Source organism: Stylophora pistillata, chromosome 11 (genome assembly GCF_964205215.1).
Source record: "Stylophora pistillata chromosome 11, jaStyPist1.2, whole genome shotgun sequence".
Taxonomy (NCBI): Eukaryota; Metazoa; Cnidaria; class Anthozoa; order Scleractinia; family Pocilloporidae; genus Stylophora; species Stylophora pistillata.
The window spans coordinates 16749733-16774416 of record NC_142529.1 but is presented as its reverse complement, the minus strand read 5'-3'; the positions used below and the strand labels follow the sequence as shown (position 1 = coordinate 16774416).

General features: G+C 40.1%; 4 protein-coding genes across 4 annotated transcripts; 3 read left to right on the top strand and 1 right to left on the bottom strand.

Annotated features, from left to right (window-relative positions):
• The first annotated feature begins 5697 nt into the window (after window positions 1–5697).
• On the top strand, window positions 5698–6729 carry LOC111342556 (melatonin receptor type 1C-like). Its single transcript, XM_022949659.2, has one exon. The coding sequence runs from the start codon at window positions 5701–5703 to the stop codon at window positions 6727–6729; it is 1029 nt and encodes a 342-aa protein (XP_022805394.2). The 5' UTR covers window positions 5698–5700.
• A 915-nt stretch (window positions 6730–7644) lies between these two features.
• Window positions 7645–9276, bottom strand: LOC148720331 (uncharacterized; the record flags this gene model as incomplete). The annotated part of the gene is made up of 1 exon (XM_088739389.1): window positions 7645–9276. A coding segment is annotated over one exon (1446 nt), but the record flags the coding sequence as incomplete, so codon positions are not given.
• Window positions 9277–9278: 2 nt separating this feature from the next.
• On the top strand, window positions 9279–11036 carry LOC148720330 (uncharacterized; the record flags this gene model as incomplete). The annotated part of the gene is made up of 1 exon (XM_088737608.1): window positions 9279–11036. A coding segment is annotated over one exon (1620 nt), but the record flags the coding sequence as incomplete, so codon positions are not given.
• A 10505-nt stretch (window positions 11037–21541) lies between these two features.
• Window positions 21542–23453, top strand: LOC111342555 (G protein-coupled receptor 161-like). The gene has a single exon (XM_022949658.2). It carries the CDS (start codon window positions 21546–21548, stop codon window positions 22530–22532), a length of 987 nt encoding a protein of 328 aa, XP_022805393.2. The 5' UTR covers window positions 21542–21545; the 3' UTR covers window positions 22533–23453.
• The last annotated feature ends 1231 nt before the right edge of the window (window positions 23454–24684 follow it).

The window sequence follows — 24684 nt, the reverse complement described above, 5'->3', positions numbered from 1 at the left end:
TTTCAGCACGAAATCAGGGACAAAATCCATTCACACATCTATACTGAGATTTTAGGGGTCCATTAAAAGAAGCGAGGAGGTAAATCTGCGCAAATTTTTTTACGTTTCGATAAAACAAACAACAACAAATACAACAATTGCGAAAATTGTTTTATCAGTCACTCTTGAGTGAAACGAGAACAAATCATTTAAGTAACATTATAATTTTATCCAAGAATGGTGTGAAGTTTCCGCATCAACGATGTTTGTGTCTTTGGCCTCAGTGTTAAATCTGAACTTAATTGCCTTAAGCAAAAGCATAAAGGTTGTCAAGCGAACCATGTATATCAATTTCTTCCCTTGTGAAAGAATGGCCTGGTTGTACTTAGTTCTCGTTTGGCTGGCTTCTGTCGCTTCCACAACCTTTCCGTTGAGAAATTTAGGTTGCGACTCAGACGCCTTTCATTTAGAGGAAAGGACACATTTCCCTCGTCATAGCTCATGCAGGGTTGTTTAACATGTGTGATGTTATTAAACTAGAAATACAGAATAACACCCAAATGCCCATATCTTCGAGTTAACTACATTAATTTAATAACTTATTAGAATAGGATTCCAGGATTTTGCTGCGAAATGACTGAAGGAATTGATTTTGTAAGAAGTGGTCGATGGCAAGCAAAAGATATAATGTTCTCTTAAAAATAGATGCTAGAGCACAAGTGAAACATATCTTTTAAATATCTTGGAAAATCAGGAATTGAAAACATTTAATAGTAAGAATCACGTTTTGTACACGCTTATTCCTCAGGTTTGTAGTTCTGATATTTAAAATAAATACTTTAGCAGAGTATGGACATCTGCTTCCTTTTAAGCATTTTTTTCACATCAACAGCGTTGCCCATGGGAAAATAGGGACTGTGAATTGACCAATCAGAGCGTGCGCTTTACATGATTATGTCATGATAAATTATCTTAGCCAGAGTTAATCATCCTTGAAAATATATCGAAGAAGTCACTTGTTAGAAGGTCCAGTTTATCAGAATATTTCTTTTTTACCAGAGAACATAGAACAATAGTAGAAGCGGGAAAGAATAAATGCCTTGTAAAGACGTGGCATAGTTTCAGTAGTTATCAGTTTGCCAAACGTCGTCCTAACGTTAAATTCATTCGATCCTTTTTATATAGAGAGGACACTATGCAGCTTAAATGTAAGATCCTTATAAATCGCAAGGCCAAAGACATCCATTGAGCCATTCTCTGAGAACATAAACTAATGGTCATTGTTTCCTAATCTCGTCATTTGATGTTTGCTAGGATTGGCTGTAATTCCATAGTTCTCGTAAAAGGCGTTTGCTAAGTATACCTCATCACGGTGAGATACCCCCTGCCCGAAATACCAGATCCGTACTGGAGGTATAGAGTTGACTATTTAATGGTAGTATCACCTAAAGTGATCACTACACTGACCAAACATTCTTTGATGTGTGAGAACTGTATTTGATTCCAAACGAAACTTTATATTAAACAAAAATGGCGACTAAAAACCAAAACCTAAAAACTACAACAACACGAGGTTTCGAGTTACGTTTTAATCACATGATGTCAATCATAGGTACGTAAAGTGTCCAAAATTGAACTAAAACAATGTAGTTATATGTGAAGGTGTAGTCTGATCGTCCGGGTGAGTGTAGTCCTGAGAAGGACTGTTGTCGGTGGTAGTGACTGACGTTTCGACAACCTGTGCAGAAGTCATTATCAGAGTCAAGTGAATGATTGTTGTCAGTAGAATGTTCTTATTCCAGTTCGTGTGAAATGATCGGTTGGTTTTGCCGTGATGTTAGTGGCTGTAAGACTCAAGTGACGTAAGTCGGTCGTGATTGGTCTGTTTCGATCTGTCGGTAAAGTTAGGTCGTTCTTTTTCGGTCGTTTGTGATGTTTATGTCGTGAATGAGTCATTTGTATGGGGCGGGTAGTTGTTGACATCTGTTTAGGGGAGTCTGTTCTAAGTTAGTAAACCAGCTTTCCAGAGTCAGTCGTTGAAAATAGTCAGTGCCGTAGGTTAGGCATTGCGCAGAGTCCCATTCAATGTTGTGGTTGGTAAGTCGATGGTGTTCAGCAATGTGATTGCTGACATCACCTTTCCTCGTCGCCCGTCTGTGTTCAGTCAGTCTTGTTGTGAGGTTTCTACCAGTCTCACCGATGTAGGAGGCTTGGCAGTCGGAACAATTGATCTTATAAATCGTTCCCTGTCTGTTCTTCGGTTCGTCTTTGTCTTTAACGTTGGTTAGTAACTGACGTAGTGTGGTGATGGGTTTTTGGGCGACGCGGATATTGAAGGGTAGTAAGATGCGCGAGATGTTTTCAGACATGCCTTTTATGTACGGTATGGTTGCTGTAGTCGTAGGGGTTGCGGTTTCGTTTCTTACGGTAGTGGTAGTGGGTCTGTAAGTGTTTCGTCGGATGAAGTCGTTGTTGTAGTTGTTCTTCGTAAAAACACGGTGAAGGTATTTGTTCTCGTCGGATAAGCTTTCTGTCGAGTCACTTACTAGTTGTGCGCGTCGTGTTAGAGTTCTGATAGTTGTGGCTTTGTGTGATGTAGGGTTGTAGAATGACTCGTCTAGTGATCTGTCGGTGTGTGTCGGTTTCCTGTAGACTGTCGTTCGTAATGAGTTGTCGTTGTGGCTTACCAGGCAGTCTAGAAAAGGAAGTTTGCCATTTTCTTCGACTTCTCTGGTAAACTGTATGTCAGTGTTTTGTTCGTTAAGGTGGTTGTGGAATGCGTCAATTTCGTGGAACGGCGGTGAATGTGTCGTCAACGTAACGTAACCAAAGCGGTATCGTTTGTCGGCAAGTCGAAAGGGCGCGTTCCTTTTGTGTTCTGCATCACAATTTCTGCTATAACAACAGAAACTGGAGACCCCATGGCAGTGCCGTGTAACTGTTTGTAGTGTTTACCGTTGTACTGAAAGTAAGTAGACGTTAGACAAATGTTTAGCAAGTCCATGATGTCGTCTGTCGGTAGCGGTAGTGGGTCGGTAGATTGTCGGATTGCAGTCTCAGTGCATGGTAATGCTAATTGAAGTGGAATACTTGTGAACAATGATTTCACATCAAATGACACTAGTTTGTAGTCGTCAGGTGTCTGAACAGTCTTGGTAGCGTTAATGAAGTCTTCAGTAGATTTTAGTTTATGTCTGGATTTGTCGGTTAGCGGTTGTAGTATTGTCGTCAGGTACTTGGATAGTTGGTATGTGGGAGAGCCACAGAAAGAAACAATAGGTCGCATCGGGAAACCAGGTTTCTGTAGTTTCGGCACACCGTAGAGTTTCGGTGGCTGTGGTGCCGAGCACCTCAGTCGATAGGTACTATCGACTGAGGTGCTCGGCACCACAGCCACCGTTGGGTGTCAAAGGCGTTCGTTTTCCTGAGTGTCAGTAGTTTACTGTTGAGTTTACGTTGAAGTGCAGGAGTTGGGTCACGTTTGAGTTCTTCTTAGGTTCGTTTGTCGTTAACTAGTGCGTCCATTTTGTCGTGATAGTCAGTTTTGTCCATAACAACAGTAACTCGTCCTTTGTCGGCTGGTAGGATGACTATGTTCTCGTCGTTTCTCAGTCGTTTCAGTGCGCGTTGTTCGTCTTTAGTCAAGTTGCTGTCCTGTGGTGACGTTGATTGTATAGTGGAGGCAATTCTGTTTCTGATGTTATCCTTGGTCGGCTCAGATAGCTCTCGTTGCTGAGACAGGGCCGCCTCAACACTACATACAATAGCCTCAGTCGGTATGCGTTTAGGTGTTACTGTTAGAACAGACTCTCCTAAACAGATGTCAACAACTACCCGCCCCATACAAACGACTCATTCACGACATAAACATCACAAACGACCGAAAAAGAACGACCTAACTTTACCGACAGATCGAAACAGACCAATCACGACCGACTTACGTCACTTGAGTCTTACAGCCACTAACATCACGGCAAAACCAACCGATCATTTCACACGAACTGGAATAAGAACATTCTACTGACAACAACCATTCACTTGACTCTGATGATGACTTCCGCACAGGTTGTCGAAACGTCAGTCACTACCACCGACAACAGTCCTTCTCAGGACTACACTCACCCGGACGATCAGACTACAACTTCACATGTTACCCCCGGGTTCAAACCATTTACTGAATGTAGTTATAGTCGCGACAGGTAGATATCGGTATACATACATACAAATAATGCATACATACATATAAATATAAATATACATATAAATATAGATATACATATAAATACATACAAATAAATATAATATACATACATATAAATAATGAAAAAGGAGCACTGCGTTGTGGTACTCTTCGCCTAACTTCTTTCGATACCCACTTGTCTCGTTTTGGGTTAATCTCCTGTCGAGTTCACAATCAAGACAGAATCCCTCCTCTATTTTTTTTAATTTTGCTCGATGAGCGCCTTTCTCTTTTAAAGTAACTGTACATGTAAAATGATATCGACCTTTCATCTTTCGAACTGAATTGATCATTAGAGAATTCGCTCGGAAAACGAGTTCAGTGACAAATATTGAATGAGTTTAAGGTACTTTGCGATTGACTGTCGTAAAACCAGAACTAAAGTAATCAAATAAACTAACCAACGATAAGTAACATAGACTGGTCGCTTAATGAAGTAAGTAATGAGGTTTAACTGCTACCAGTCATTAAGAGTAATAGATTTTCACTGTCAACTCTTGAAAGCTTTACCACTTTAGACAGACAGCTAGCATAATGAGAGAAAGGAAATGATTCTGCGATTTAATTTTCTATTCAAAGTGAGTGACGAAAGGAAGGAGAAATAACAACGACCGGTGGCCAACAATGTTTTGAAATAGGTGGCTCGGGGAAACGGCAAACGATGAAAAAGATGTTTCTTATTTCTGCCGCCTTCCATGCAAGGGATAGACTTTCATATACCATAGATACAAAAACAACTTTTCATTTTTCTTTTCCTCTTTTTAATCATTGATTTTACCGTCCGGATCAGAGAACAACTAATAGAGGACTACGACAAAAGAATCAATTAAATCAATGCTATATAATGGCTCTCTTGTGTTAATTTGCTTCGAATGCAATAAAGCCGTCGTCAAATTTTAGAAGGAAATTTTAGGAATCGCTCTTCTTTTTCAGCGAAAGTTTCATGATTACGGTTTCAGTAGAAGTAGAGCCCCCAGAAACTTAAAGGTCTTCACTAGTTTTTAACTGAGTTTCAGGGATTTGCTGAACGAAGAAATCGTGAGTACTTCATAATATTTGAGGGTTCTACCTTTAAATTTGTAATATGTTTCTCAAAGATACAATGGAGAGAGACTATAGAGATAATCCATATGCGCCATCAACCCTAAGATTGTCAGATTTTATTGGGAAAAGCGGGGACGAATGTTGGCTCAAGTGCGAAAAAAAAAAAATTCCCGTTCGGTTTTTTTCCCCCGAGGCCGAAGGTTGAGCACTACAAGCCAAGGGCTTCAATTACTCAATCAGGAGGGATTTTAAAACGAGGGGAAAGACAATATTTGTCTCGTCTGAATTTTCAAGGTTTTTAATATCCTTAATGCAATCCATTCCAAATTTCATTAAAGCTTTTATCGGATTAACCACATAATAATTTAATTGAATTCAATTTGCCGTTTGGCCATATTTTTCATGTTTACGTACTGCAACTCAAACAGCAGTCCAGGATGTCTGAAAAAACTTCCCAGGATCCCGGCCTCAGTCGCTCGAGAGCAGAAATCACTTTGGAATTAACTTTCGCCATTCTGGTTTGCCTCGCCGCCTTACTTGGTAATGTGCTGGTTGTTTATGTTATCAATAAATACTCCGAGATGCAAACGATCACCAACATTTTCATTCAAAATCTTGCGATGACTGATATCCTCATGGCGGCCTTTACTATGCCGCTCTGGGCAGCAAGCTTGTACACGGGAACATGGAATTTGAGCCAGGGATGGTGTGATATTACGGCAATAGCACAGTTTACTATGGGTTTTGCCTCCTTTTTAAATATGGGCATGATTGCCCTGAACAGATATATAAAAGTCGTCAAGCGAGCCTTGTACAGTAAGTTCTTCCCCAGCAAAAGAGTCGCTTGGTTGTACTGTGGTGTCGTCTGGCTGGTTTCTGTCGTATTGGCCACACCTCCGTTGTACGGATGGGGAAAACTGAAGTTCGACTCACATTACTTTGCTTGCACCTTCAACTTGAAGGAAGGACACTTTTCTTACGTCCTAGTAATCATGGGAGGGTTCTTTAACGTATTAACATCTGTGATATTTTATTGCTATTGGAAAATTTACAAAAAAGTGAAAGAAAGCACAGATAATGTCAACGCCCATGTCGCACAAAATGGTGTCCGTGCTCCAACGCTTCGTCATACCGACATTAAAATCTTGAAGAGTTGTTTCACTGTGGTTTGTGTCTTTTTATTGACATGGGCTTTTCCATGCGTAACCAGCTTTTTAACAGCTGCTGGAAATTACGCTCCCCCTGAAGCGTCTAAGGCAGCTCCGTATTTCGTTTACTCTGGCAGTCTGGTAAATCCAATCATCTATGGGATTATGAATCCGCAGTTTAAAGATGTCTTCAAAAAATTTTTCAGACGTGGTTCTTATGGTAACGATAACTCAGATCAGAGTCATGCAAGATCATTCAACTCAGATCAGAGCCATGTAGCGGTTGTCATACATCCTAGAAACAATGAAACTCGTTGAAAATTGCTACTGTACAACCGAAGAGCAATGAACTTAGGATAATGGCATAGTAACAATATCACTGACTCTTTCACATTTAAATGTGAATGACATATAGTTTCGCCTTCAACATCAGTGTATTATCCCGCCAAAATGTCACGAGGCCATAAAATCCTAATTCAATTTTATAAATCAAATCTCCCTTGGCTAATTCAGAATAAATCAATACGGCTGGAGGGGAAAATTTCGAATAGTACAATCACTTAACCGACAATAGGAGCTCAGGGATCTGTTGCTAATATTCAGACCATAATATATTTTGCGTGCATCTTGTTCCTAAATTAAATTTTCACGAATTGGCAACTCAGCATTTATGAGATTTTAGGAATTTTAGGTCATTTGCGCTCAGTGAGTTGATCTGTGCGTGTAAATAGAGGCCTCTTTGTTTTGCGAGTTCGTGAAAGTTTTGCATTAAAAGTATTAAGTCATAGTCTTTTTATGGTAACGTTTGCAAATACTATATTCCACAAAACTAGGACTAATTTGCTTTCATCGCTTTTTTCAAGCAAGTTTCGATTTCAGTTTCGATTTCCTTTCTATTACTGAAAAAGAGCTCCCGCTTGTATGTGCATCAACATAGTAATAAAGAAAAATTTGGTGGAGGTACTTAGACTAGGAGGGTAGGTACAGTTGGCTTAGTCCGGTAAAAATTCTTATTCAACAATTTCTCCTTCAAGGAGAGTGTACCCCACCGCCTTAGTGATGATTGTAAATGGTGACTCCTAATTAAGTGCAAACGCTAGATTAGCCTATATCTATAAAGTCATTGACAGAACAAACACTTGGCTTTGGTAGCAGCGCAACACTTGGTTACTAAAGTAGCTTAACTGCCAAGATCTCTTGCATCGAACTTCTTTCAAAATCTTTTCAGCTTAGTAATAATAGTAACAATAATAATAATTCTTGATCAGCAGGGATTTGCTAAAGCAAAGGCATAGAAAAAACCAGGAAAGATTTATTACTCGACGTTTCGGGGTCATCGTGACTCCATTATCAAGAGACTAGTTTAAAAACATGCAAATAAGGAAAGGTACAAGAATAGCATAAATTAGACTGAACGGCTTAAACAAACACCTTGGCGCGGATGGAATCCGTTTGCACGTTCAGTGTTGGCTTACGCATGCGAATATACAACATTTCGTTAACAAGGCAATCAAATTTGCCGTTACATTTCGTGATGACGTTGAATTGCTCGATCAAGCGTTCAGGCATTTCACTATTGTGCTGGAGGTGGTAGTGTTTGTAGATAGAAGATGATTTCCTTGTGTGCCCTTCTACGCGCTCGTGTAAGTGACCACGAGTATAGCCCACATACCCTGCATCACACAGGTTACATTTAAATTCATAAACGACACATTGTTGGTTAACAATAGGGGGCTTAATTTCGTGTTGCTTAAGCTGTTGATCGAGCTTAGGGCTAACGAACACTGGTTGGACAGTCACGCTTAACTTCGAGCTTAGACTGTTCAGTTGTTGTTTAACATGATTAGCTGACGACTGGTCCTTGAAGGGTAACACTAATCTCACACTCTCGGATGGTACGTCTGGTGATGGACAGGGTTCTGCAGATGAAATCCTTCTCTCAACGAACCGCTTGATTGTAGTTTCAACCAGTGGCTTTGGGTATTTCAAGTTATGAAAAACCCCTCTAAGGCGGTCACATTCCTCGGAGAAGAAAGACCAGTTAGAAGATAATCGATAAGCGCGATCCACCATGGTGTTAACTAGGCTGCGCTTGTACTTAATGTCAACATGACTCTGGAAATGCAGAAGGAGACCCGTGTTGGTTCTTTTGATGTAGACCTTACTCTCAATCTTTGGTGCACGGTTAAGCAGTTCAATTCCTAGAAAGGGAAGGGTTCCTTCCCGTTCGACTTCCATGGTAAACTGGAGGGAGGGATGGGTAGAGTTAAGGGTGTCTAGAAACTGGCCAGCGGTCACCCTATCAGGCATTACGGTCAGGGTGTCATCGACGTACCTCCGGTAATAGCGCGGAAGTTGACCGTGTCGTTCGAGGTTTTCCTCAATCGAGCACATGAAGGCGTTAGCCAGCAACGGTCCAAGGGGAGAACCCATAGCGACTCCATCTGTCTGCTCATATAAAGCACCGTCAAACTGGAAAAGCTGGTTTTTCGTAGCTGCTCGGAGGAGGTCGATTAGGTCCGCTTTAGAGATGTTCAAGCTGTGCGTCTCGTTGAACCAATCCTGGGCAAAGGCTTTTTCAGCTAAGATCTGTATTGTTTCCTCCAATGGTACATTTGTAAACAATGAGATGACGTCATAGGAAACTAAAATTTCGCCGTTCCTGATCTCGAAGCCTCGTACTTCATCAGCAAAGCGGAATGTGTCTGTCACTGTATATTGGTTGCACGACAGGGGTTTCAATTTGTCGTCAAGCCATTTCGCTAGCGAGTAATTGTAGGTGTTAGTAGCAGAGAGTATTGGCCGCACGGCCAACTGTTCTTTATGTGTCTTCGGCAAGCCATACAAGTGTGCGAGTCTGGACCCTTTCGGAGAGCGTCAGCAACGATACCAGCAAATTCCGATTCGTCGACTCGGAGAGACCTAGAACCAGAGGACGACCTCCTAAGTATTACCACCCTCTCCTTCAGAAAGAAAGGGAGTTGGAAACTCTCGTTCGAAAGATTCTACCGAAATCCATTGCTGACGCTCTCCGCCCGAAAGGGTCCAGACTCGCACACTTGTATGGCTTGCCGAAGACACATAAAGAACAGTTGGCCGTGCGGCCAATACTCTCTGCTACTAACACCTACAATTACTCGCTAGCGAAATGGCTTGACGACAAATTGAAACCCCTGTCGTGCAACCAATATACAGTGACAGACACATTCCGCTTTGCTGATGAAGTACGAGGCTTCGAGATCAGGAACGGCGAAATTTTAGTTTCCTATGACGTCATCTCATTGTTTACAAATGTACCATTGGAGGAAACAATACAGATCTTAGCTGAAAAAGCCTTTGCCCAGGATTGGTTCAACGAGACGCACAGCTTGAACATCTCTAAAGCGGACCTAATCGACCTCCTCCGAGCAGCTACGAAAAACCAGCTTTTCCAGTTTGACGGTGCTTTATATGAGCAGACAGATGGAGTCGCTATGGGTTCTCCCCTTGGACCGTTGCTGGCTAACGTCTTCATGTGCTCGATTGAGGAAAACCTCGAACGACACGGTCAACTTCCGCGCTATTACCGGAGGTACGTCGATGACACCCTGACCGTAATGCCTGATAGGGTGACCGCTGGCCAGTTTCTAGACACCCTTAACTCTACCCATCCCTCCCTCCAGTTTACCATGGAAGTCGAACGGGAAGGAACCCTTCCCTTTCTAGGAATTGAACTGCTTAACCGTGCACCAAAGATTGAGAGTAAGGTCTACATCAAAAGAACCAACACGGGTCTCCTTCTGCATTTCCAGAGTCATGTTGACATTAAGTACAAGCGCAGCCTAGTTAACACCATGGTGGATCGCGCTTATCGATTATCTTCTAACTGGTCTTTCTTCTCCGAGGAATGTGACCGCCTTAGAGGGGTTTTTCATAACTTGAAATACCCAAAGCCACTGGTTGAAACTACAATCAAGCGGTTCGTTGAGAGAAGGATTTCATCTGCAGAACCCTGTCCATCACCAGACGTACCATCCGAGAGTGTGAGATTAGTGTTACCCTTCAAGGACCAGTCGTCAGCTAATCATGTTAAACAACAACTGAACAGTCTAAGCTCGAAGTTAAGCGTGACTGTCCAACCAGTGTTCGTTAGCCCTAAGCTCGATCAACAGCTTAAGCAACACGAAATTAAGCCCCCTATTGTTAACCAACAATGTGTCGTTTATGAATTTAAATGTAACCTGTGTGATGCAGGGTATGTGGGCTATACTCGTGGTCACTTACACGAGCGCGTAGAAGGGCACACAAGGAAATCATCTTCTATCTACAAACACTACCACCTCCAGCACAATAGTGAAATGCCTGAACGCTTGATCGAGCAATTCAACGTCATCACGAAATGTAACGGCAAATTTGATTGCCTTGTTAACGAAATGTTGTATATTCGCATGCGTAAGCCAACACTGAACGTGCAAACGGATTCCATCCGCGCCAAGGTGTTTGTTTAAGCCGTTCAGTCTAATTTATGCTATTCTTGTACCTTTCCTTATTTGCATGTTTTTAAACTAGTCTCTTGATAATGGAGTCACGATGACCCCGAAACGTCGAGTAATAAATCTTTCCTGGTTTTTTCTATAATAATAATAATAATAATAATAATAATAATTTGAGCCATGGGGTCAAAAATAATTCACAGACAGTTCTTTTCACGCCAAGGAAGGAAATAATAAAAAAGAAAAAACACATTCATTTGCCTTCCTTATTGTTAGCGCTCGACGTTATGTATTGTCCGCTCCCTTAATTATTGTCTTCAAAATATGGAGAAACATGACTAGCAAACAAAAAGCGTATCAAGATTTGGTGTAATTTCTGCAGTTCTAAAATAGTTAACGCCTGTGCGTTTTTTTTTTTTTTTCCTTGACGGCGAAGCCACGTGCTAGAGAGATCTGGAGTGCGAAAAAACCCGTAATTCCTTTTTCATTGCTTTTCCAACAAGGTGTATAATTCTCTTTGTAAGTGTGAACTTAATTGAACTCAATTGAATATGTCTCATGAAAATATATAATTGCAGGATTTTAATAATTTTTGATGCAATGAAAGTTCTACTACTTTTAAAACTCGACTTTTCGCGTAAAAACAAATCAGTGACAACTCTGACTTCTAATTTGAAAATAAGAGTGTTTTCATTCCTGGAGAATGTTAGAAATGTTGTATTTTCCTGTTTACCAATAGCTGTAACATTTTCTTTGGCAGTTACATTGGCCTCAGGGCTCTGTAACAATCGTCAATGAACACGAGAAGACCAGTTGACAGAACGTCATTTATGGTTAATAGTTTAATAGTTTAATATAGTTTATATCTGACCACTTGCAGCCCAGAGGCTGAATTACGGGTGCAGTGTAAGGTTGAGACTGAAAGAATTGAAATAGTTACTGACTCGTGCTTTTTCAATGAAGGTGTGAGAAAAGGACGAAATACCAGCCAGACGAGGACACAGTACAACCGAGCAGCTCTTTTACTAGGGATGAACAGTAAGGAGTCCAAACTTATTGTTTGCTACACTGTTGCAGATACATCACATCATCCCTGGCTAAAAGTCAACCTTCCCACGCACAAGCTTGCCGCCCAGAACGGCATATTAAGAGTCGTTATAAATATATCAGTCAATACAAGACTTGGAATAAAAATGTTGGTGATGGTTTGCATCTCGAAGTACTTATTGATTACATAAACAACCAGTGGGTTGCCAATTGTGTAAGTCAATCAAATCACAATGGCGAGAGTTACCTCCAAAGAAATTTTTGCGTTCGAACGACTAAGAACGTTTTACACCCACTTACTACAAGTGGGTGTAAAACCACTTGTTGTATGGGCTTTATTATATTTGAAAAACATAAACAGAAGAAAGTCATCATTACTTCATTTTAAGGTACTTTTGTTCCACAATGAGTAATTAGTTACTCTCTAATCCTGCGAATAAAAATCAGTGGTTTATAGAAGTAAAGAATGCGATGAAAGAAAAGACAAAGTTTGTAATCACAGAAAATCATAGTACTTCTCATTACTGTTCAAACAGCTGAAAGCCAAAAAAAACAAAAAACAAAAAACAAAAACATACATATAGTATTTTATAGTATCCGGTCAATTCGTCAATTCCACTTTTTAGCATTTTTATGGTGTAAGTTTCATTTGATTCCAGTTTAGTCGGCGTAATTCACTGAGCGAAAATTACTCGATGAGTAACACTCTGGTGTCGCTGTTCGCAAACTGATCATCATCTTTGGGATATAAACATGTCTTATTTCGTTTAACGTTTCATTATTGAGATGCTACACCTAACTTCAGAATTCCTTTCCCTTTCCGCAATGTACTCCTACATGTTAGCTTTCATTTGATGAAAATTTCACACGAGAGGTTACAAGTAACGTTTAAGTCAAATCGCCACCGGTGGCGATTTGACTTCGAGTGTTGGCGAGTTTTGTGGTGGCGAGTTTTTTTGTGGTGGCGAATTGACCGTAAACCAATTGATTTAAATGCAAAACTTGCGGAATCATTTCCCCTCGGTCAGTACAGCACTTGTCTGTGTAAAGTGCACGAGTTTATACCAAAAATGTATTTTTCTAGATGTCCGGCAGTAATTAATATTCGTGATTCGTTTCAATAGGCAACCCAGGTAATTAATAAAGAAGCAGTTGCTCTGCCAATAGTTTGGGACCCTGAAGATGTGTTAGCGTAGACGAGCACAATATCCACCATAAAACCAATGCTAACTGCACCCACAGTGCACCGTACATTGCCTTTCTATATCGCGCCATGTTCAGAGCATTTGCTTGGCTCGGCTGTTGCTGAACATGATCTTGTACTTGAGCCTAATGACGACTGAGAGCGCGGGAAATATTTCTGTTCAAGGCGATAGAAATGGTATACATATTTATACACGCCGAAGAGTTACACGGTAGTCTAAATTGTAGCACAAATCAGCGACACTGGATTGAAGCCAAACTAGAGCCACAATCACATAATTCCTCTTTAAAGTCACAATTTGTCTGTACAGCGATCAAAGGTGTTAATTTCACAGATAAAACTAATGGAATTCTTTCTTGCTTCAAGTTTCAAGACGTATTCAGTCAGTTCACAAAGAGAATATGGAAATTTCCACAAAGATGTTTTCATACCAGGGTGATCAGGGGAGACCCTTCCCTTCCACCTTAAGTGAGCACGGTAACCTCTGTAATCAATTGGCTGTTGGTCATCTCTCAATAGGGAAATCAAAGGAAACTGTGAACAACTCGTGGCTACGTTACCCCTAATGTTGACAGCTGAGAAAGGAATTGCCGATCCAAGTTGTTGTAGCCTACCCAAAGACGGGGAGCATAGCATTTCTAGAATTTTTTTGGTCTGTGTTCCACCCCTAGTGAAGTTTTCTGTTGATGTGATTCTATAATTTTGCGTTTCCTTTGTAGCTGTTTATTCAAATTAGCACTTAAATTTAATTCCCTTGGCAAATAGGAAGACATCGGCCGGTTACGTTTTTTTTTTTGACGATATGATGAGGAAACTCTCTCTCTTGTCAGTCTTTTGAGAGACAAAATAAGTAGTACCTTCAGCCAACTGTCATGCCTCCGCGCCGATAATTAAGAGGAAAAAACGTTTTTTTACATTGTGCTTAGTTATAAAATTCCCAAAAGCTTTGTAAAACACTACTGTTGCAATATGTTATTGCATATTCAATTAGCCGAGGATTGTTTAGATGGTTATTCCCACTACGTACCATTCTTTGTTCATATTCAATTAGCTGTTGATTGTGCTAAAAAATTATTATTCATAGCGAACTTTTTTGTATTTGAAAGCGGTTAGGACGCGGAATAAACTTTGCTATCGTCTCTAAAAAAAAAAAAATACAAAAAAGCCTTGTCTTGTCAGGGTATATTTCTGTATGTCGGAGTCGGAAACTACATGAGGAACAACTACACTTGAAAGAGGAAAGAAGCGAGAAATTGGGAACGATTAATCGCTCGGAAGTGAAAGCCATAGAATCATTAAAACTTAGACACAAATTAAAAAAACACCAGCGTCAAACTGGATATATTAAACATGTTCATGAGTCCACAATATTTTTCATGCCAAATCGTTTTTTCCTTAAGACGTAATGCTTATATATAGTTGATGATGTTTTGTTATGTCGCTTGAAATATATATATCATATTAACCAAGCGCGAGGGCCGTACTGGGAGAATATCGGCCCGAGGTCTTGACAGTACGGACCGAGCGCAGCGAGGTCCATACAAAAAAGACCGAGGGCCGATATTCTTCCAGTACGGTCCCGAGCAAGCTTAGTTAATAATATGATTTATTATACGACTGAAGCTCGCCGGGACATAAGTGCGGTATCATTCGGGACCATTCGGGACCATTCGGGACAGTGCCCGGTCCAATACTGAGGGAATATTGACCGGCAATAGCGCATTTTGATTGGTTGATATTAGCAGTCCCCCCCAGCTGCGGAAATAATGTAATTTTTCGGGCAAAACGCTCTTGATTCGGGCAATGACATTTGGGAGTAAACATTATAAAACAATGCCGTTGGCGTGATTTCCAAAAGTCGTAAATAAAGTTTCTAGTTAATCACTTTTCAGGTAATTCAGGGGATGCTCGAAAGTCGTGTCTTCAAAGAATTCGTAATTTGAATAACACCGTGTAAAATGTAAAGTGTATCGTTTCGGCAACATCTGCTTCAGTTCGTGCCTAATTTCCGCGCCAATTTCGCGGAGAGCGGGAAAACATTTTGAAGAGTTCACATGAAGGTTTCGGTTTACTTCTTGAAGTTCGTTCGATTCATTGTTAAAGGCCCATCCATTTTCATACGAGATCCTTTGCAGTCGTTTGTTTTTGTTTTGGAATCGCGCTATTGTTAAATGGCGAACTCTGATAGTCCTTCACAAACACTATTAAAAAGAAAAACAAAGATTAGGTGAAGAACACAGTAAACAAATTTGCAGCTAAATATTTGAGACTGAAAAATCATAAATCGAGTCTGTGTATAAAACTTGTACAAAGCTTACTTGATGTTGAAGGAAATTGTTCGGCTTCAACACTAAATAAAATATAAACAAATAACCAATATTGGCCAAAGCTGATTTACTTTACGCATTTCAATTATAGAATAATGACTTGTACAAATGAGATCGCTTACATACATATCTCAGGATCTCAAGTAAAAATCAGTCAAATAATTATTCTCACCTCGAGAAAATCTACCCGGAGTCTCTAGTTCCATCGTAGGAACAAAGCAATAACATTTCTGCAAAAGCACTGTCTGTAGTGTTACCGAAACCCATTGTTGTTTTCCTTGCCCTCCATAAATCATACACAGACTCTCAAAGTCGAATAACCTTTGCCGAGCCGGGCAGACCCGGCCTTCCTCTAGACCGCTTCTTCGGCGGCATCAGTTTTTCAAATGACGTTTTTCACCGTCATACATGTAAGAATTAAAAACTATTTACTGATATGGATACTACGATAGTTTGTTGTTCGCACATGATTCAAGATGGAACTTTCAAAGCCCTAATTAGTAAGATGGAAGAAGATATCAAAGCGATTCTGCAACTTAGAGGAAAATAGCGTATTTTTCATGTATGAAAAATGATCTGGGCGTGCAAGGCATCTCGGTTGAAAATGGGCCTTTAAGTCCGTGGACTTGGAAGGTTCAAGAAGACGTGAAAAACTTAGGTGACTAAAGGTCAAGCGGCCGTTAAGGTCAAAAAAGCGAAAGGTAAAAATACTACACAAATTCCATTAAGTAATTCGTTGATTCTATTCGATCGATTCTATCCGTGAATCTCAGTATTAAAGTATTACATATAAGGAGCTGATGTCACCCAGCTGGTAAATGATACCAGTTATAGAGAGCTTTCAATGATAGCAGTTTCATTTGATGGGAAAATGGTGAACGTCTCCGTTTCTATCCCGTTTTCAGCCCTTACCCTTTTCCGGCATTGCAAGCTTTTTTCGGGCGAGGAAGTCACCACCCCCCTCCCCCAGGTCCAGAGGTGCCCGTTCGGCCATGGAGTGTAGCTACGAGGTATCTAACTCCATGGACAGCAAAGTGCTTGTCTGATTGTCTGCTATACTGCTTGTCTCACTTCACTAATCTTCCAGCAGTAAAGGAACGGATTCAACGTTGAGTTAAGGTAAACATGACTGAGATGATTGTTTCTTTTCTTAGGACAATTAATTGTGATGTGATGTTTTACTAAGAGCGATCACCGATTCTACTATGAAGTATGGCGCATAACAAACAATAAATGCCAACTGCACCCACAGTGCACTGTACAATGCATGCCGCGACTATAACTACATTGTTTTAGTTCAATATTGTACGCTTAAGGTACCTATGATTGACATCATGTGTTAATGACGTAACTCGAAGCCTCTTGTTGTTGTTTTTTGGTTTTGGTTTTTTGTCGTCATTTTTGTTTAATGTAAAGTTTCGTTTGGAATCAAATACAGTTCTCACACATCAAAGAATGTTTGGTCAGTGTAGTGATGACTTTAGGTGACAATTTTAATGGTCCTTCGAGCCGGATGGAATCACGATGTGGTGAACTAGTAAAAAGAGATCTGTAGTTAAGCGGAGAATTACTGTCCACTTGAAAGCGTTGTCATCAGAAATCGGGCAGTTTGGAAGAAAATTCCAAATTCGAAAAATTGTAGCTGACTTGAAGCAATGTTTGCAAGAGGTGGAGCTACTAAATTTACAGTATTTAACCTTTATGCCTGAGATCGAACATGATAAAATACTGGAGTGGTATGATGTTGAGTTTGGCCGAGTCAATGACGCATTGGATGAAGCGTTATCTCATTTAAACGAACGCGAGAGCGAAGAAACCTCTCAAGCAACCTCAGTCAGTCGAAGATCTAAAGTTTCCAGTAAGAGTGATCCCGTAGTGATTAAAGCGAGAGCAGTAGCTGCCCAAGCCTTCGCCAAAAAGCCAAGAGAAAGTGCTAAAGAAAAGTTAAAAGAACTTGAAGGTCAAGCAGAGCTTCAAAAGAAATTATGGAAAGCTAAAGAAGAAGTTGAGAGAGTGAAAATGGAAGCAGAGCCTGAGCTCGAAAAGCAGCGTTCAATATCGGAAGAAGCTCAGAAAACTAGATTGATAGAGGCACAAGCAATTCATTTGGAAGTCGAGGCTGAAGCTTTAGAAAATGACGCTCATGGTCCTAGTAGCTTACAACAGAGACTTAAATATTTTGAAGATGAGGAGACTGTTCCCGTTAGTCCGAGTGAATAAACTGCGAAAGAGGTCAAACCTGTTCATGTACCTGAGAATCCCATGACATCCGAGGGTGCTCATATGTCAATTTCAACCCCAAAGTAGGGAATCAAGCATCAGCAGCTAAAAGTAAAGTTTCAAGACGAAGAAGGAGCCTCTAATGAAGGATTGCATGTTGAAACACCAGCAAACACAATTATCTTAAGATCATCCATGGATTCATTACCAAAATTGAAACTTGATTCCTTTGAGGGAGATCCAATTCGTTGGAATGATTGGTTGTCAATGTTCCAGTCTATTATTAATGATGCAGATATTTCCCGTAAAGCTAAGATGCAACATCTACAGAATGCAGTTGTTGGTAGAGCCAAAGAGGCTCTAGAAGGCTATGGTTATAGTGGAGAGTTGTACGTAGAAGCCCTTGAGAAATTGGAATCAAGATTTGGAAAGTCTCACATTGTTTTCAAAGCTCACTTAAAGCGCCTACGGAAATGGGTCAGACTGAGTGACGATCGTCTGCACGAAGTACGGCGTTTCTCAGATGGTATTTCAACTGCTGTTAAAACCTTTAAGCGCCTTGGTTACACCAACGATTTACATGCTGCAAACAACTTGAATATGGTGGTTGATAAGCTTCCCCATTCCCTTTGTGTCAAGTGGAAATAGTACAGGAGAGAGAAAGAGCTGAAACCTGCAACTCTTCTGGACTTCGAGAAGTGGATTGAAGTGCATACAGAAGTCCATGATGATTTTGGAGTGCGGACAAGCACGCCACCAATAGCTCCACCCGAGCATAAGTTAAAACATCACCGTGGAGGCTCAGCAATCTACAACGGAGTAACAGGCCCGTCTGGAAATTCTCCGCGTTTCAACCAAAGCGGTCAGTTTACCTCACCTGTCACATGTTTAGTTCCTCAATTTATCATGTTCGCTGACTTAAAACCAAACTTCAGCTAATTTAGTCCTTCGCGTGGTAGAATTTGCCGAAAAACACGAAATACTTTACCCCAGTCAGCTCGGATTTCAAAAAAATCACTCGAAATCGCACGCGCTAATTCATTTGGTAATAAAATTACTTCTGCAATCGACCAAAACGAAACAACGGTAGGTGTTTTTCTAGATCTTTCCAATGCATTTGACACTCTCGACAATCAAGTCTTGTTTAACAATTTGGAGTACTTTGGTATCCGTGACGTGGCTCTGCAGTAATTGAAAAGCTACTTTTAATTTCTAGCTGCCAGCAATTTGCCCAATACAATCAAGCTTGCTCTCCAATGCAAACCATTAGGTGTGGTGTCCATCAAAGGTTCGATTCTAGGCCCTCTACTGTTTATTCCATACATTAATGAACTCCCTAATGCCTCTGAACTAACAGACCCTTTGCTCTTCGCTGATGACACGAGTAACTTTTATTCTCACCCAAACCCAATTGCTTCGAATCCGTACATGATAATGAACTCCAAAATATCGATGTTGGGCTAAAATGTACTAAACTCTCGGTAAATATAAAGAAGACTTGCTACCTCATTTCATACAAAATTCACGAAAACTGAAACGAGTGTCTGTAGCCGTAAATGGCGGAAATCAATGGCCGAGTAGAGGCAAACGAATTTTGCTCATCAAAGGTGCAAAAGAAAGAGGTCGTATCAATTCGATAAATTTGTATCCATAGGATTGAGGTATCTTTTAAAACTAGACGGGACCATTTCATTTTGGCAGTTTGACTAGACCGGTGCATTGCAACATTTTGGGAAACTTCGAGGAAATAATAATATTTAAAAGTGAGAACCGGAAAAACGCGTGAGCTAGAAAATTGTCCTCGCCGGAAAAGTCTCACTAATTCTTCGATCAGCCTTGCACGTTTCTCCTTTGGCATGGCTGGATAACTCTTCTAGAATGAACGGAATATTAATGACCCTCTCCTCCATCTAACGCCTTAATCGGACGTTTCTTATCTATTTTCTTTTCTTGCAATTTCTGAAATCATCGTTCAGACTAGGAAATGATGAACGGCTCATGAAGGAAAGGATTCAATAATTGAAGCTGAATGGCTCTCTTGACCATACTCATGCCTCCTTGTGCTCCGATATCAATAACCGCATATAGAGGACTCTTACACGAAGTATTAGGGACTTTAAGCAGTCTGGACGGCAACGGCAAAGAAGACTTGGATAAAAAAAAAAATTTCTGCCTTCGATCAGAATTTCAAAAATGGCTGCATCTGTTAACTGTCTCATACGGCGCCACACCTCAACTTCAGCATAACGTATAAAAAACGCGTTGAGTTTTAAATGGAAATAAAAATAATTTGCCGTCGCGTATTCCGTTCGCAGACGACGCAAAATTTGGTGATTTCCCGTTGTTGTTCCCTTTCACGCCAAGAATCTCAGTATCTATATTCTCCTTAATGTCTATTGGGCATTTCTTATCATTTTGACTCAAAATCAAAGAATAACTCTAAGGTCTTTTTTTCTTTGTTGTTAACACTCTTCCTATGGAAAATGTACAAATAGGACTGTAAAAGCGCAGAAACAGACCTTGTGGAGTGTACTTCATACAAGGTAAATAATGATGTTTAATTTGAACGGTATGTATCATTAAAAAGACAATTATTGCAACGATGAAGGATAAATTGTTCAGCACATAATTGATATTTGATTCATAAACCCTAACCTAAAACATCACACATAATTGATGGCAAATAATCTGACACCAAAAACAAAAGAGAAGTTAAGGAAGCTTTGAGTTATAAAAAACATTTTCAGTTTTAGTCGAAAATAATGTAATTTGGCCATATTTCTAAAAGTTTGATTCTATCAATAAAAAAGAAATGTTGGAAAGTAAATTCAGTTCAGAGCGCGTTCAACTTAGTGCTGTAAAACCCAATCATCAGAAATCACAACAGCCAACCAGAGAGGGGGAAAATACCCTGGTCGTTCCACAAAATGAATAACGTGGTTTAATTCACTAATTTACCATCGGTTATCTAGAATATTGAATTCCCTGTATAAATTATTCAAAGCTGTCTCACATTGAAAAGACGACTAAAGCGATGAAAGGGGAGAAATGATTCTGCAGTTTTATTTTGTTTCAAAATTATTTATTTTATTGTAAGGACTAAGGAGGTATACTTGCGTTCATATAATATATTCATTACGGTGGCTTTTTGCCCTCCGCCGGCTTTCTCTTAATTGCAAAGTGAAGGAAGCACATTTTCCTCTCTGTGCAGAAGGTTTTCTTTTATTCATTTATTGTGATTGATGATTGGTTGTCCTTTTATTTCGCTTTTTTACTCTGGCAATTTGGAAACTCATCGTTCAGACTAAGAATTGATGAACGACCCATTATGAAAGAAAGGATTAAATTATTCAAGAATAATGACATTCTCGACCACACTACTGCGTCCTCCTGTTCTGATATCAATAATCGCATATACACGACTCTTGCACAAAAAACATTGGCAATCCTTCTCCATCGCTGCAATAGCTTCATGATTGTGGTGTTTACGGACATAAAGAAAATACAAGTGGAAAAAGATCTTGACCAGCTTCTAACTTGAGATAGAGATATATCCCGTGAGTATTCTGTAGCAAATGAGCAGATTCACAGACACTTGATTTATAACATATGCTTTGGCGAGAGAAATAGGTATAACATATATATTGCTAAGGCGATGGGTTTTTTAAAAGTAGTAAAAATTGTCACAAGTTTCCACGAGAGATATCAGGTGTTTCTTTGATTCAAAGACGACATTTGATGGGGTGGTTTGAGTTTTTATTATCTTCGGACCACTGCATACTAAATTTCATGAAACCTTCTGTCAGATAAACCACATACAATATTTTTTTTTTCGTTTATTGCAGCTAAAAACTGCAGTCGAAGATGTTTCAAGCAACTTGCCCGGATCCTTTTGGTCGCTCGAGAGCACAAATTTCCTTCGAAGTAGCCTTCGCCATTCTCATTTCCCTCGCTTCTATTGTTGGTAATGTGCTGGTTATTTATGTAATTAATAAACACTCCGAGATGCAAACCATCACCAACATTTTTATTCAAAATCTTGCACTGACTGATATCTTCATGGCGACCCTTAATATGCCGTTCTGGGCTGCAGGCTTGTACGCGGGAAAGTGGAATTTTAGCCAGGGATGGTGTGACGTTTCCGCAACAATGCTACTTACTTTGGGCTGGGCCTCCATGTTAAATGTGGGTTTAATTGCCCTGAACAGATACGTAAAAGTCGTAAAGCGAGCCTTGTACAGTGTGCTTTTCCCCAGCAAAAGAGTTGCTTGGTTGTACTGTGGTGTGGTCTGGTTGGTTTCTGTTTTAATCGCCACGCCTCCGTTGTACGGATGGGGAAAACTGAAGTTCGACTCGGATTCCTTTCTTTGTATCGTTAACTGGAAGGAAGGACACTTTTCCTTCGTCATAATGATTTCTGGGGTCTTTAATGTAATAACATGTGTGATATTTTACTCCTACTGGAAAATTTACCAAAAAGTGAAAGAAAGCACAACTAAGATTAACGCAAATGTCGCGCAAAACGGTGTAGGCGCACCGAGGCTTGATCGTACTGATATCAAACTTTTTAAGGCTTGTTTCACGGTGGCTTGCTTATTCTTATTGACATGGGGTCCTCCGTGTATAGTTGGTTTTACAACTGCTGCTGGGGGGTATGCTCCACCAGATGCACATAAGGTAGCTACATATCTGCTTTTCTCCTGTAGTATCGTAAATCCAATCATTTATGGGATTGTAAATCCACAGTTTAAAGAGGCCTTCAAGAAGGCACTATGTTGTGGTTGTCACGGCAGTCATAATGCAGATCAGAACCAAGCCAGAATTGTAGAGGAAGTAATCCGTACTTTTTAATTTTAAGAATTGATTCACTTTGAATTTGGTCTTACAGCCTCATCGCGTTATCCCGAGAAACAGATGATCACGTCATAAACCACTTGGCAAAACACGTTAAAATTTATGAATCCAACGCTCTTAACTAATTAAAAAGAAATGCGTCAGAGTTAAAGGCGAGAATTTCAAAATAAAATCTTTGAATTCAGAGAAACTGCCATTCAGAACTGACACCGAGAGCTACTCGGGCGTGAAAAATATTCAGACTATACTATTCGCATACGTCTGTGCGCTGTTGATTAGATTTTTTGAATGAGTCCATGATTGACATAACTAATTTTTAAGAAATGCTAGCAATAAATACTACTCATCGAATCATGTTTGATCAGTAAATTCCCTTTCCGTTTGAGAGAAGTGGGATCGTTGTACTGCATTTTGAAATTTGAAGGCTCTGCCTTAAAAGTCACAGGTCAAGACCTTGTTATCGCAATGTGAATTGTAATTTTATGTATTATGTGAAAGTCGACTTTATTAGCTTTTTGATCTGAGTCAAACGGCCCTATTTATTTTAGATGGGATGCCAAATGTATTTTTAACGGAAAGTCCTCTGTGGAAACATCCAAGATATATGTATTATTGACCAGGCGTGAGGTCAAGTTTGCTGAATGTTGGACCGAGACGAAGGTGAGAACGAGGCTGATATTCAGGCACCTTAACCGAAAAAGCTTGTATTGGGCAATAAAGGATTTATTTTATAGAAAAAAGATTTCGCTTTCATAAGAGTCAAGAGTGACTTTTATTTCTAGAGCCTGTAAAAAAGGCCACTGTGTTTGTAGCACAATAAATCTAGGAGGGTCGTTTAAGTTTTTCTTTGTTTTAGCGGTCCTCTATCTCTTTTTGCGACTTCGTCGCCGACATTGGTAAAAAAATACGAAGGTTGTAAGTACGGTCCACGCATCTTTTTTCTTGCGCGGGATCTGAGCGGGCAATCCCAGATGAACTGTCGTTCTCATGATCAAGTGATTAAGAATGATTAAAATATCATTTTTGTGGTGTTTAATATTGGATCATTCTCAGCCTCAAGGAAAAGAAAATTAAACTTTCAAGCCAGCGATGTCAATCGGTCCGGGAAACACTTCAGTTCGCGAATAAATGAACATGTTCAAAAATTGACGTTTGTTCGCAAATGCCAATTTTTGCCCTATGCGTTTGACTTCAACTTTTTAATTAAAAAAAAGGAATATCCACGCTTCATTCTCTGTTTCACCCCTTCATTTCGTTTATATTCTCTAAATACCCTCTTTCTTTGCCCAGTATCTTCTTCATAGTAATTTTCTCTTATAATACAAGCCAAGTCCGTGTGAACCTGTCATCCCACTCGCTTTTTCAGATATGTTGCTGACAATGATAAGGAATTCCTTTCGTATTAATTTAGCCGTCATGTTTACCACAGATGCTCGAGTTCTTCATGTTGCGATTCACTTGTGCAATTTTCCTTTGATAAGGACAGTCATATTAAAATTTAATCACTTTCCCTAGAGCGTGCAGAGGATCGCACAACAGGGCGAGGCTCCAATATAAGTCAGCCCAATATCCCACCCATCCCACCCCAGGGGAGGACATCCATTACACAGTAATCTCGTGTGTGGGAAATTAACGTCTCCTACCCCAACCCTTCTGGAGACGGGACCTCCATTTATTCGTCCCTATCCGAGAAGACAAAAATATCTAACCATTTCTTGATGTTAGCATATTCTTCTCAATTATTTTAAGACCCTGAGTGTTGGTCCGCATGACTCTACACCATATTATGAGAAATGGTTTTCGGCGCTTGCCACTCTTCGCGGGATTGTGTCCCGCAAAGAGTGGCAAGACTTTGATTTTACCTCTAAGAAATGCTATCGGGCCCTGTTAAGAGAGAATTCTGCTTCCCCGATTCTTCACCGTTTTTGGTCCCTCTTTCTTCCTATCGCCTTCAAACTTGACAATCTCTGGAAATTGGTTCGTGATGACTTCTCTGAAAACTACAAAAATGATGTGTTGTGGCCAATTGTCCTTCGGGCCATTAACGTCCGCGATTCCCTAAAACATTGGGGCTATATTGATTCTGATAAATGTGCGTACTGCTCTCGAAAAGAAACAATTGATAACTGTTTTCTTAATAGTTCCCGTG

Bases quoted from the DNA above. Each gene is read 5' to 3' on its own strand.
- LOC111342555 (XM_022949658.2), top strand. From the start codon at position 21,546: ATGTTTCAAGCAACTTGCCCGGATCCTTTTGGTCGCTCGAGAGCACAA.
- LOC111342556 (XM_022949659.2), top strand. From the start codon at position 5,701: ATGTCTGAAAAAACTTCCCAGGATCCCGGCCTCAGTCGCTCGAGAGCA.